At 44.7% G+C, this 13711-nt stretch overlaps 1 protein-coding gene across 2 annotated transcripts in view; it reads left to right on the top strand.

The window, feature by feature from the left end:
• LOC144174972 (cell adhesion molecule Dscam1-like) overlaps positions 1–13711 on the top strand; it is a 675942-nt gene that overhangs the window by 161514 nt on the left and 500717 nt on the right. The window contains exon 1 of one of the 2 annotated variants that reach the window (XM_077703964.1): positions 2143–2486. The exons of the other annotated variant lie outside the window; for it this stretch is intronic. Within the exon in view, the coding sequence (XP_077560090.1) occupies positions 2348–2486 (139 nt within the window). The 5' untranslated portion in view covers positions 2143–2347. Of the gene's footprint in view, positions 1–2142; positions 2487–13711 lie in introns of those variants that run through there. 2 annotated transcript variants of the gene reach the window in all.

Below are 13711 nucleotides of genomic sequence, written 5' to 3' on the forward strand. Positions count from 1 at the left end.
CCGCAGCCTGGTGAATAGAATTCTGCTATTTAGAAAGAAAGTAACAGTCATGTAGGCTCACCCAGGTACAATTCATCACCAACTTCAAAGCGGAATGACTACGCTCAAAACAAGTGGATCACAACGAAGAGAACTTGTGTCGAAACGTCAATATAAAGCTGCAGCGAGCCAACAGATATCGGTAAGCAGTTGGCAAGGGCTCGTTTTACGGCATTATCTTAACGTAGACGATGAATGGTGCGTGTCGGCGGAAATTCGCACTACCTATCGGTAGCCAGAGACTGACAGAGCACATGTGGGGAGCGGTTACATCAAGCCGAGCTGGCAGGGATAACGCTTCCTTCACCCAGATGCCGGATTATTCGGGAAGTGGCGGCATCCTAGCGTTCAATGGACAGCAACGCGAGTGCAGTACTGAGTAGGCAGAAAATAGGATGGGATGGGAATGGCGGGAAAGAAATGTCTATATTACTGATCAACCAACGGAACGACAGGCAGCCAAACCCAATGCCAAAAAGAGCAAACGTAACCACTTAGACGGTTAGAACGCAAGGCATGGTAGGCATGGCGTACGACGGGCGTGCGAGAAACGCCGTGTTGTGGGCTTCTAAAGTCGCAGCAACGCGTGCGCGTCGGCCCGAGCCTGAATTTCGTAAGGGAGAGGCGTAAAATGCTTCCGCATTCCTGAAGAATCCTGACTAAAATAAAATCATTGCTGTTGCTGAGTCAAGATTCATACACACGTTCATGCTTGTACGTTTAATTGAAAGCCTATATTCTCTTTTCACTTCTTACATAAATATTAACGCATTTTAAAAATATAATCAAAATTCTGCCTGCACTGAATGTCTCGGCAGACATTTTTGTCTTCCTGTTGCAGTCGAAGCAGGTTAGGGTGAATATTTAAGTTATGGCGAACGTGACACATTTTCTTAACAAGTAGTTTAAAATAACGAGAGGGGAATATTTTGCTTGCAGTCATAGTCTCTGAAATTCCAGCATAAATACACACTCCCAATGACTCTATCCCAAATTTTATCTGCGCAGTCCGGAGTATCCATTCCCGTTTAAATTACGCTTCTAATTGGTTGTATGAATTCTTTAAGGTAAGTATAAAACAACACGAATAGTAAAATAACGAAAATAATATCTATATAACCTAACCCTAAACGTAAAACACAAAATTAAATCCTGTCCTTCGGTTTCCCGCGGCACAAAATGCTTCAAGTACAGGCAAAAAGTTGTTAAACTAAATAAAAATTGATGAAGTCTGGTTTGCAGAACTTTATCCTAAGAGTGCAAATGTGAATTTTAATGTTTCAAATGACCCTTGTAATCATGGAAAACGTGAGTAAAAAACCAGCTATGTGAATCAAATTTGGAAAGGTTTGGGAACCGGCTTTTTGAGGTTTCGCAGTGGTATAGGAACAAGTTGCTGCCATCTCGGGTAACGGGCCGCAGCACACGCCGTCAAGTGAACAACGTCTAGGCGGGAATTCCCTGAAAATTAATAAGCTCTTTCCTTCCGACAAGTACGCCCCCTCTACACACCGCGGAAAATATCTGCAAAGCGTCCGTTAAAAAATTTATTAAAGCGCTCGAAACAGTATGCCAAGTTCAAAATACAGTTATGCTCCGTGCGCGCCTACGCAAAGGAAACATCTTTGAGCTGGTGATTTCTCGTTATACCCTCACATGCTGCTTGTTGGACCATTCCCAAAGCCTGGGTCGCGGCAGGCCGAATCGAAATCGCGCGCCTTTTTGCGTTCGTAGGACCAGCAGAATCTTATCCCGGGACACTCGATCCGGTGACGTCGCCGCATCGAGCGGCCGCGTCCAATCGGAGGGACCGAAGAGCGCGTGAGCGACCGCCGAAACCGGAAAGAGAACGAGGGGGAAAACCGGAACTCGAAACTCCCGCCGCCGAAAGAGCGTAGAAGAGGCAAAGCGGCGGAAGCGAGTAAGAAAAAAAGGAACGGAAACGAGGCTGCGAAAGGAAATCAAGGATAGCGAGGGAAGCGCGGCGCTAAGGGGAAGTTGGGCCCCCTCTCCACTTCCCTCTTTCCCTCCCGAAATACGCCCTCCTCTCGTCTCTTCGGCCGCCCGCGAGGCCCACCGTCCGACAACGTGTTTCGCGTCAGCCGGGAGCAGACGTCTCGTCCGGCTCGGCCCGTGTTCGCGGTGGCTCGTTGTCGGAGCGCGGACTCGTGAGCCACCATCGGCACTCCGCTGCGCTCTGGACATCATTTTTTTTTCTTTCATGCCTTCTCGGCGAGTGGCAGCCCACTGACTATTGCCGGAACTGGCCGTTATTCCGACCGTTAGCGGAACACTTCAACCAGAAACTATGAGCTGCCTCTTCCGTCCGGCCGCTCTGTGCGCTTCCGTTCACACCGCCGACGTGTGTTCGCGGCGACGAAAGCCCGCGCTCTGGATAACGCTCGTCGTCTCCTGGTGCGGCCTCGTCGTTGTCGTCGTTGACGGTGGTGAGCTGGGCTTGCATTACTCCGTCTTTTCTTGCAGATTCGGTAGTTTGACCGGTTACCACGAACTCTGGCGTTAAAAACAGTTACGCCTCCGAACGTTTTCTGAAATGAATACGGTGACATTAAGTGGTCGAAGGGGCTAATAAATAGACTTCTTTGAAGGTAAACAACGTCTGCGTAGTAGCCAGAACATCGAGAACATCGAGGGAAGAAGATATTAACACAAGTTGCGCACCGACTGTGTGTTAATGGCATATCTCACATTAGGCTGTAAAGCAAAAAAACAGTGAACGGAGAATAAACGGACAATGGTGCAATGCTGCTTGGAATGGTTGCTTACCCAGCCATTAAAATATTGATACCTTTATGTACCATTCTTGATTCCATTGGTTCGGCTATAACGTAGGAATTTACTTCAAAATTTAGGACGCAACGGCCAGTTTACGCAACAAGATGAGAGGGAATAAATCAGGATAGCCTGCATTTATTCTGCGAATGCATTCTGCTATGAAGCAAAAAAAACAGCCCTACTTTAAACTCGTGGAAGATGATGTGAATACAACCTGCCTTATTCATTTCACGATGCCTTAACAATCAATTGAACGTACACTTATCGACGCTTTGATTTTGCTGATTTGAAAAAAAAAATATTAGGCCGTTATCCACGCTATACGGACGATATGACAATTCATTGATAGCTGTTGACATTTCTACCCATATTCGAAAATAAATTTACAAGTCTGTAGCGAACGTGGTAAACTAGGGAGGGTGTGTTTTAAGACTACTGCAAACACAGCAACGAGCTGCGTTCAGGGAAACAAACGAGAATGCGTATGCATTTCTTTAACTCTCATAAGTGAGAAACCTCCTTAAAAACCTAGGTGTTGCATAACTGTTGAGTATACCTATAACACTCCGCTTTCTTCAGATGCACCTCCTATTTGTTCGCCTTTTTCAGGTGCAGAATCTTCTTCTATCATTGTTTTTTACAGCATCTGATCTAAAAAAATAACCCGCAAACTTTCTGAAAATTCAAGCCTGGTTAATTACTTCGAGTGAGTGTATACAGGCTATACACAGCCTTTATAAAGATATGTTGGGTTTAAAAAGGCTCTTATTGCTCCTGCAAAGTCCCGATATAAAGTATGCAAACTTACAGGCAAGTAGGGCATTGAATATCTTCGGTAACTATCTGGCCTACATTTTATACCGTGATAACAAATGCTATATGAAGCTTAAGATGGCCCAGAAGCTGGTAAAGAGCTTAAAAGCTTAAACGTCCGTTCGTGGGTCGCGTAGAAGGGCAAGAAGGGCTTAAATTAGAAAACAGTATCGTGGAAGAAACGAAAACAAGTCAAATTGAAGAGCGCGTGGCATGTCTTGCTGCAAAAAAAAATAAGTCTCGTTAAAGGATGAAAACCACCTCCGCGGCATGTACGATGTAAAAGCAAAGGAACTAACCCTTGCAGTTATTTGACCTGCTTTGGGCGAACAGAAAGTTCTACATTTTAGTAAAGGGACGGTCAAGGGAAGTCTTTCAAAAACGGCAAGTCAAGTGTTAATTTTTCCATTAACAATACGTGTTTTATACTTGAGCCAGCCTGCATTTCAGTGAATACATTTATTTGTTCAATGCAGTGCGAACTTGCGTATATAAGGAATAAGTAACAATAATAACCAGTTCAGGTACCCTATAAGGGCCTGTTTACGAAATACTCGTACGTCCTGACCGATCCTAGCACTTTCAACCTATACTTAATCTTTGAGCTTATATGTTCGGCTCTGCCGCAGCTAGGAATTTGTCCTGTTTTTAGACAAGAAAAAAAATGCTTTAGGGACCCTTTCTGCGCAGCATCCGACCTTTGCTCCTGGTTTCATTATATATGTTTTACGTCATGCCGTTTGCTCCCAAAACATTCCAAAAAAGGAGAAAACGAGCGGAACATTTTCTTCCCATCCAAGTGGCAGAGAAAAGGTTTAGCAGGAATTCAGTTTGAGTCAAGTTGAAGGCCTCAATTCATGTTGAATTGTTTTGATAAAACATTACCAGGAATGAAAAAGAAAGACAGGGTGATGGCAGAGAACTACACCATAGCCTATATTAAAAATATATTCGAGAGGACAAAAATTCACGCGAAAACTATCTCTCATTAGTGTCTGTTTTAAGCTATCAAAGTTTTTTGGGTTGCACGGCTCATTTCTTTAGGGTAACTGCCCCATTTCCCAACCCATTCCCCTCCTTCCTTCCCCCTTTTAAAGCTCGCGAAGCTCAGCCAAGTGCACTGATTGCGATTGGAAAAGACGCAGTCGAACCGCAATACACCCATCGAGTTCCTAGTTTCGTGCGACAGTTTCGCTAAAACGCGAATTTGGTTAGGCCCCAAGTTCCCTCGATTTCTTTTGGCTAACATCCAGGAACGCATGCATGCACGCACGCACGCGCAGAATGCTTACACCGCACATTTTGTTAAACTTATCTCAGAGATAAGGATGTAACAGGGATTTTGGACTTTGGTTTACGTTTGAATTCAAGGTAATATTTTTGTAGTGAATAAAATTCAAAACGTAACGCATCGTAATACCTAGAAACCATAAACTTGTCCAGGAGGCATAACGTCACCCCTGTTATCTTAATTTAAAGGCTTTTAGACTTTCTACACATCGCCATGAAATGAAGAAGAACGGCTGGCAGCACCAATATACAACACCGTGCCTGACAGAGGAAAAAAAACTCAAACATTAACAAGAAGCAATTGATAAATCAACGTGAAACGCATTAACCTGTTATTACGCCACCGTAGGCATCCTTCTGAATACCGGCTCCGGAGACAGCTTATGTCAAGTGAGGCTGCCGCCCCGGCTGTTGTTATAGTTGTCATAGCTTACTTTATCGTTTACTAACGTGCCTCTTTCTCAACGAATCGCCTTTCCATATTGTTACTTTTTTTTTCGCTGCGCTTGAGGTGTTTTGCTTAGGGCGCGGCTTATCCGTGTAATTCATCTTTTTCATCCTGACAGGCTTTCATCGTGTACTTGGTAGCGCAGCGCCCCCTAAACGAGCCCTTTTTCCGCCGTCGCCTGTTTTTCGGCCGACGTGTCACGGCGTGCCCTTGTTAAAATAATGACCGGCTGGTGTACAGCCGGCAGGAAATAGGTAGCGCACTTAGTCTGCTCAACGCGCGGGAATGTCAAATGAATTTAAAATGGATGGGTGCGTAGCTCATCGTTCGTACTTGTCAGTAGCGACCCAATCAGTCTCCTTTAGAGTGCATTTGGGTGTTCGCCTCCAGCTCTAGGGCACCATGAAAGGTGCTTCAGAGTCATTTGTGGAACTAACCGGATGTTCCATCATTACCGAACCGTAGCCCGTGTTGTGCCCAATGACGTAAGGCGCGTTATCCATACCGATTTGGAAAAGGCGCCCGTGTTTCGACTTCAGCAACTGCGCACGTGCTTACGTAATGGCTATGTTTACTAGCAGGCTGTAAATACTCTGGGCTTTTCTGGAATTCACGTCTGTATACGTAAAGATAAGTATTCTTTAACTCTAATTTTTACGTAGGTGGCTGGTGAAAACTGCATGAAGTTAGTGTACAAAAAACTATGCTCAAAACAGCCCTGAATATTATTTTTTTGCTAGGTAAAAAACGAACCGAATGAGTTACAGAGGTAAAAAGGACTTCACAAATGCCTAGTGTTGCAGTTGTTTAATAGGATGCGCTGCGCTGACCTTTCGCGCATTCAGATTAAGGCCTAAAGCCCTCTTTCCTGTCATTATTTCATTAGACTGTAACTCAAAAAAACTATGCTCAAAACAGCCCTGAATATTATTTTTTTGCTAGGTAAAAAACGAACCGAATGAGTTACAGAGGTAAAAAGGACTTCACAAATGCCTAGTGTTGCAGTTGTTTAATAGGATGCGCTGCGCTGACCTTTCGCGCATTCAGATTAAGGCCTAAAGCCCTCTTTCCTGTCATTATTTCATTAGACTGCGGGGAAGGCTGATGAGGTGCTACAGATTTGTTGATATGTGTTAGGGCGGTTTGAGTTGTTTGTTTCATTGATAGAGGAACGATTTTGCCAGTAGAGTTTCTTTTCGGCGAACGTTGCTGCAAAGGTCAGTTTATTTTAAAAGAAGCTGTGTTCGCTGCGTTGCGTCGCGGCGTCACACCACATACCACAGTCATGCTACTTCCGTGGAGTCGACGCCGGGATTACGGAAAGAGGTCGGACTGGAATTTATAAACAAAAATTCAGATCTTTAGAGCTGTATGTGTTGAAAGTATACTCCCCTTTACAAATTTGACAGAGGTTTCCTTATTCTCTTGCGTGTGTGTCTGATATCCAACGCGCGAGATGCAACGGAAATCGGCGCATTGTGGAATTCTTACACCACGTACCGGAAGAGCGAAGGCAGCGTTTCTTTGTTTTCTTTCTCCAGCAAGTACGGGTAAACTGTAAATTGTCATTGGTTTTTGGCCTTCCTCGATGTACCTTTTTAACGTGTATTGATTAAATAAGGACTAAAATCTCGCGGTGCATAGGTAGGTGTAGCATGTCATTGGATATTCCTTCTACGACGGTTAGGTAGTTCTTTGAACCTACACATTTTGGTAACAGGCCTTCACACTAATTCTAGCTCTGAGCAACTCCCATATTTCTTGCAGTGTTTCTAAAGCCTACATTTATTGTCATAGATATTTGGAACTCCCGAACAGTAGTAGCCTTCTCGAGAAAGTTAATAGTGGAGCCTAACTGACAGGTTTGAAAAAAAGAAATTGTTACATTTTATTCTACTGTCACGCGAGGCAGCTGACATTGAACGACGACGATGCTATCCTCCCGTCAAACGGGTCGCAATTGGAATATGTTGGGTAATTTTACCCCCCGTCATTTCTGGTTCGCTCAGAAGTAACAAAAAAGAGGGCAGTTTTCAAAAGGCAGCGGCTTCATGCGGCCAAATATGCACCGACGGGGAAATACGACAGCCTAAATTCAGTGAGAAGACGGATTTCTAAGTGGTTAGATAATGTGAAAAACACGTAAATATATATGCATATCATACGGGGATCTATTTAAAGCGCCCAGGGATTTTAGTTTCTGTTCCGAAACAGTACGTAGATTTAAAAAAAAACTTTGAGTAATGATTATGATCTAAATACGGAGTAGTACACGATTCTTCACACCATCACTAGGCATGTTCAGGGAATGAGCTGATGTGCATGTCAGTGACCTGTGAATTTTTCATTAGGACAAGCATACTTTCAGTTTTAGTAGCAAGTTCTTGCATACGTAACAGCAAGAGAAAGAAAACTCCGAACGGAACGCACAGTACTGGGGATTATTTATAGTGCACCCCCCCCCCCGCCCCTTATTCAAATCCGAAACTGATAGAAATACCTATAAAAAGACCAAACTTTAACCTTTTTCTCTTTTTTTTCTTTCTTTTGAAGATGTGTTGGTGCTCTTTTGCCTTAATTTCTTAAAGTTTACTTACATCAGACAATATCTGCGCGAAAAGTTCTTTGCAAGGAAGAACGTATTGAAGAAAGGATTTCTACTCGTTTTCTTCTTGAAAAAAAGCACAACGCAGAAATATTTTGTTTACATTGCCTGGGACAACAGTTTGCCGATGTAAATTTTAATGCGCAGTTTGAACACAATTTACGAAGATTAGTCTTGGATAAAAGACGGCGCCCAGGAGTTTTCAAGTAAAATATTTGGTCCAAACTTTGGTAAGGCGGAGAGACACTGAAAACATGCATTCAGTTCAATCGAACAGGAAACCTACCATTAGTTCGTCGATGTGACTTACGCATCAATACAGTGACCGGGACCAACATTCAAACTCTGTATTAGTAATACGTTTACCCTGTCTGAGCTTCAGGCACCCATCGATTCGAGTGAAATCGGGGCGTATGACTGCAAATATGGATCCGGCGTTCCGCTAATGACAAGGGTTATTATAGTCCCAGACCAAAGATTTGGTAGCTCTGTTCTTGTTCAAATAAAGGTTGAAAGGATATATTACAGTTGTATCAGATGAACCTCAAAACCGTGACCAAAGTCCTATTTCTCGATCACGTAGTCATTGACGTTCTCATGCCACCAACTTATTTCTGCATGTCACTGCGTAATTATCTATGGCTTAGTGTAACAGAATTGTCGCAGTGACGATGCTATCACTACATTATACTAATCGAGCCTGTTTCTGGCTAGTTGCTTGATTATTGTGTAGAGCCGAAAGTAGTGCATATAACGGCGAGCACGATGAGAAGCTAAGAGAAGACGATAGACGTAGAACGTCCCTCTGTGTTTCTTATTTTGGGTTCTTGTTGACTTTCACTACAGTCCTTCTTTTATAATTACAGTAAGGTTCCGTTGCATTCTTGGTAACTCTGTCGACTGCCACTGAATATTCAGCATGCTGCAGTTGTGGGCTGCACTCTCAGACATAAGGCAGGATGCCTGAAATTTTGAGGCATGCTCGCTGGATTAAGCTAATGCAGTTTTTTTTGCGCACTACTGATTTTTGCCGTTTCTCAGCATACTGCGCACTGTATTCGCTCCACTTTTGTGTGTGCATATGGCTTGCCCTATTTTAAACAGGGTGCATGTGCTTAGGTTGAGCGGATATATTTATTATATTTAGGCCAGTTTTTGCTTTGCACGTTTGCCGTGATTAATTGCTAGCAGATTTAGGAAAGGTTCAGGTCCCACTCAAGACACAAATACACGTCATCATTAACGCTTGCATGTAGGAGACGCATTTATTAATGGACCCTGATATTCTTGCTGACTTTGAAAGGCTGCCAAGAAAGAATGAATGAATGAACACACGTTTATTGGAAAAAAAGTAAGGGAGAGAAGTCTCCTTGACATGAACGGAAGCCTCGGCCAACAGTCGGAAAAGGGATGGGAAGTAAAGAGGGGGGGAGAACAGGGAAAGAAAGGCATCTAGAAGCAGTCCTTAATGCCAGCCTCTCTGATGAAAATCAGCAGAGTGTCCAGCAGGTACTTCCTGTGAGGTGGGGCTCCAAGCGGATTGACCCAAAGTTTGTAGTCTGCCGGTCGTAGCTGGCCAAGAAAAAAAACAACGGCAGATAAGAGGAAAGAGTAGCACCGGAAGGACGATTAGAAATAAGGCACAGTTCAGAAAACTGAAAAAGCAAGGAAGTACAAGGTGAACAGAAGACGGGTGCTTGAGGAAAACCAGGCAAATTCACTCAAGAAGGTGGTGACTCTGTAGTGGTAAATGTTTTGCACGTTTGCTGCATACTCTCTGTTAAGCAACGCTATCTCCCGTGTTCTCCTAGCGGTTTCCGAGATGATACTGATTCAGCGTAACCTTTGATGGCAGACTGGTTGCTTACAAACGCTCTGCGTCAGGGGTCCCTTCAAACATGAAGAGACAAAAGTACAAGACCATGGGACCCAACCGAAGTTCTAACAGCTTGAGCCCTTTCGTCCGTCCGTTGTAGGTCGTGCGTCATGCCGGGGTAGGGGAAGGTTATCAATCCACCGATAGAGGGCACAGTGGTCTCGCAGGAGGAGGGGAGGGGGGGTTCCCCGCTTTCCCGCTAGGGGAGGGAGAAGGCAGGGAGGCGCGCGCCGATGACGTTTAGCTGCCGATTTCTTTGCGTGAGCTGTGGAATTTGCGTGGCGACGGCGCTGCCATTCTGGGAGAGCGGCTGTTTACGTTCGAGTCGACACAACAGAACCACAGCTCCACTGTTTCAGGCAGATTTCGCTCTGGGAGGAACTGGATCTAATTTTCGGAAACATGACTGTTGACACCATGAGGGAGGCCGCTGGAACGTTGGATAGATCATTAATGCGGCTCGTAGGAAAGCTCCGAATTTGAACGCAAATTAACGGACCCCCTGATGCACGCTTTTGAAACTAATACCAGCAAATGAAGAAAACAAATAGCGAAAAGATTATGCTCCCTTCCGTCTAACAACGACGAATGTTTAACGCGAAGCTTTCTCGTAATGGATGCGTTGGTTGGCCGATCTCACACGTCGAGTATGTTCTACTCTGGAGTTCAGTGAAAATTGATGTCGGTTTAGTTGGTGTAACACGCTCTTGAAGGTCAGTTGCGCTTGTTGTGATATCAGGGACGGACACAGAAGAAAACGTACACTTTCACGAGACGGCGCTGTCTTCTTGGGAAACTACGTTTTTTTTTTCTCCTGTGTCCGTCTCTGTTATCATAACAAGGGCAACTTACCTTGAACAGCTACTCTGGAGGAACGCACTGCTTTTCTAGAATACCCACAGCAATCTCAGGTGTGCACTCCGTAGGCCTAACGTTTGGGATTGGAGTGCGCAGCGCGAATCGGTACCTGCTGCGTGGCGTTCGCTTCGACCCTGTCAAAACAGAGCAATCGGATTGACGCGCGTCATACCTCGAGGGTCCCAGGTTTGATTCCAGCCACGCGAAGCGTTTTTTTTTTTTCTTCCACTTCACCCACCATCATTCATCATGTTTATCAGAAAAAGGTTGTTTTTCTACAGGGTGTATTGGCGTACAACGGCATCAGTGTGCACACTAAAGCTTCACTTTAACAAAAAACAATAACAAGTACTGAACGCACACGCTATGGAGATACGATATTTGTTTTACATTCCTTTGGAACTACGTCGGGGGCTGCCGAATGAGGCGTCTGAGATATGTTTGGAAGCGAATTCATTGCATCGAGCATTTTATTTAATTACGGTGGGCATGATATAATTACGTTATAGATTACTTAGAAATGTTGGCATAAAAAGTGCGCGATTAGTTGATCTATGCTACCTAAGTAATACCAACGTTCACCGGGCGCAGTTCGAGACACTCTTGGTCCTCAGACAGTGATCATACCCGTCAAAAGAGGCCGAAGTATCTGAGATCATCAATGCTTCGTAAAGTGAGCCCGTATGAATCACCTACAAAATTTTAGAAAAAAGATGGAGGTCAAACGCGTGTTTATATATAGAAAAGGAGGCCTTACTTAGGTACAGGACTTTCGGCAGGAAAAAGCTGTATAATGTAAGATTTTGTATAATTAAGGCCCTACGGAACCATCTCGGATGTCACAGCGTATGCAATGGACCAATACTAATCTCTGAAAAAGGCTCAAGGATGCAGAAGAACAGCGGAAGAGATAGAATAAGGTTGCATTCATAGAGCGACGTAGTGGACATCGTCGGACATTTACGCTGCCACGAAAGTTGTTGAACAGCTCCGCGTGGTATAACTACTTTTATAGCAGCGACCAAAAACAACGAAAGTATGATTTTCCGCCATGTTTGTTTCCACTAAATGTAGATGCGGTGATTTTTTTGTATGTTCGCAAGGAATGATAGGGGCATCATTAGAAGTGAAGTTATATAAAAAATGCCGACAATAAGAAAAGGGAGCTAGGGCTTCGTAAATTACGAAACGTAGGCAAGCGCCCGTGTAAGGGCTTTACGTACAGGCTTCCCGACGGTTGTGCATATCCGCCATTCCAAACACAACGAGCTGCTCTCGCCTCCGTTAAGTCTCCAATAAAAATGGGCAGTTAAGTGGTGTAACAATACCTTATTTCAGCTAAAGCTGCATCACACCCGGGCTTGTCTTTTTGTGTGTGTGTGTGTGAATCAGTTGCGAATTTATGAGAAGTTTTCGAATTTACAAGAACGCTGCTGACAGCCATCGCTCTAACAAGTTTGTCTCCCCACCCAAAAAGTGTTATCTTTACAGGAGCGTCTATTCGTTTTTACGCATCAGCCAGGTTCCCGCTGCAACCGTCGACAAGTTATACGAGGGGGAAGAACAGCTTTGATGCGCTGCCCGGTACCCGATTGGCGCCACTGCGCGTGCGCACAACAGGTTTTGCTGCCTCTGTGCGCGCGCAGTGGTGCTGGTCGCCTGATTGGCACCGTACCGGAACCGGTTCTCCACTCAGATATAACGCCCTAATTGTGCTTCGCCGCACAAAGAGTCACTATGAGGTGGTGCACGCTTTACAGGAGCGTCCCCTGAGTTTTACACATGCTGAGGAACCCGCGAGTATCGCTAAAATCTTACCTGCAAAATAGCGCCGCCGCAGTCACACACTATAAGACAATAAGGAACCGGATAGGCTTCGATACGACGCGAAAGAGGCAACGCTGCGAGTGGTTTGCAGTATCTGCTGCTGGAGGTGCCCATTATCATCAGGGAGAACAGCGCCTACTGCCTCTACGTGACATTTAAAGGCGACGGTGACAGGTACGTAGTCGAGAAAATTCGCATGCGAACTTCTACGAGTCGATGTTGACTGGATTCATGAAATCCGCTAGGCACTAAAGGAGAGAGCCACTCCTGATTGCGAACAGGCGTGGAGTGGCTTCATGGAATTCGCTAGATGAAAAAGCGCATGCGGTGCGGCAAGTGCGGGCTCGAAAGGAACGGCATGTCAGCCGCAGTTTATGTGGTGTTAAAGACGCCGGGCGATTAAGAATACATTATATAAGTCTCCTACAATTCATCGCTTCTGCTGTTGTGTGTTTTTTTTTTTCTCAGAAAACTAAATTAATAATTAGCACTCATCACAGCCAGCGTTCGGAGTCAACAGTGAAAGAGCGAATGCGCAAACGCTCAATATCCTATCGACCAAATTTCGCCGAGAAATCACAGTCCAGCATGTGGCCTGCGTTTTAGTTCTTTTTAAAGAAAGAACTCGGCCTGACTATCTGAACAGAAATATCTATTGGAGTTCAAAAAGCTACCCCTCCGTTGGCCCACCAGCACACTGTGGAATCCTATAACGAGGGATCTGCTTGATAGGCCTGAAGCAGCAGTCTTTGGTTCTCACGACGTTTTCAGGAAATCTGTCGATGATCTCATTCCGACTGTAAGCCATGTAATAAAATCACCAAGCTGGCAGGGTCAGCGACAAGCACAGGGAATTGTCTCGTCTCATGACTGCGCATTGCACTGCGATTGCAAAGTTGGAAATAAAATGATCCGAATCAGATATCTTAGAGCAATGTTCGAAAAATGGGGCAGTGTATTTTTGATAAGTGAGTCTATCCTTCGGGGCGTCTGCGCTTTTTGATGCTCATATCTACAGTTTACAGCAAGGTGACATTATATTCGTAAAGACCCGTAAGACAGCTTACCATAGCTCCACTCTTTCGTCGCACGCACAAGTCGTGCTGGGTTTGGTTCGAGCGCCAGTCACGTTTTTCCTCTTCTTACGATCTCAATACTT

This window comes from Haemaphysalis longicornis, unplaced genomic scaffold, assembly GCF_048455015.1.
Source record: "Haemaphysalis longicornis isolate Haplotype H1 unplaced genomic scaffold, Haemaphysalis longicornis Haplotype H1 scaffold_3, whole genome shotgun sequence".
NCBI lineage: Eukaryota > Metazoa > Arthropoda > Arachnida > Ixodida > Ixodidae > Haemaphysalis > Haemaphysalis longicornis.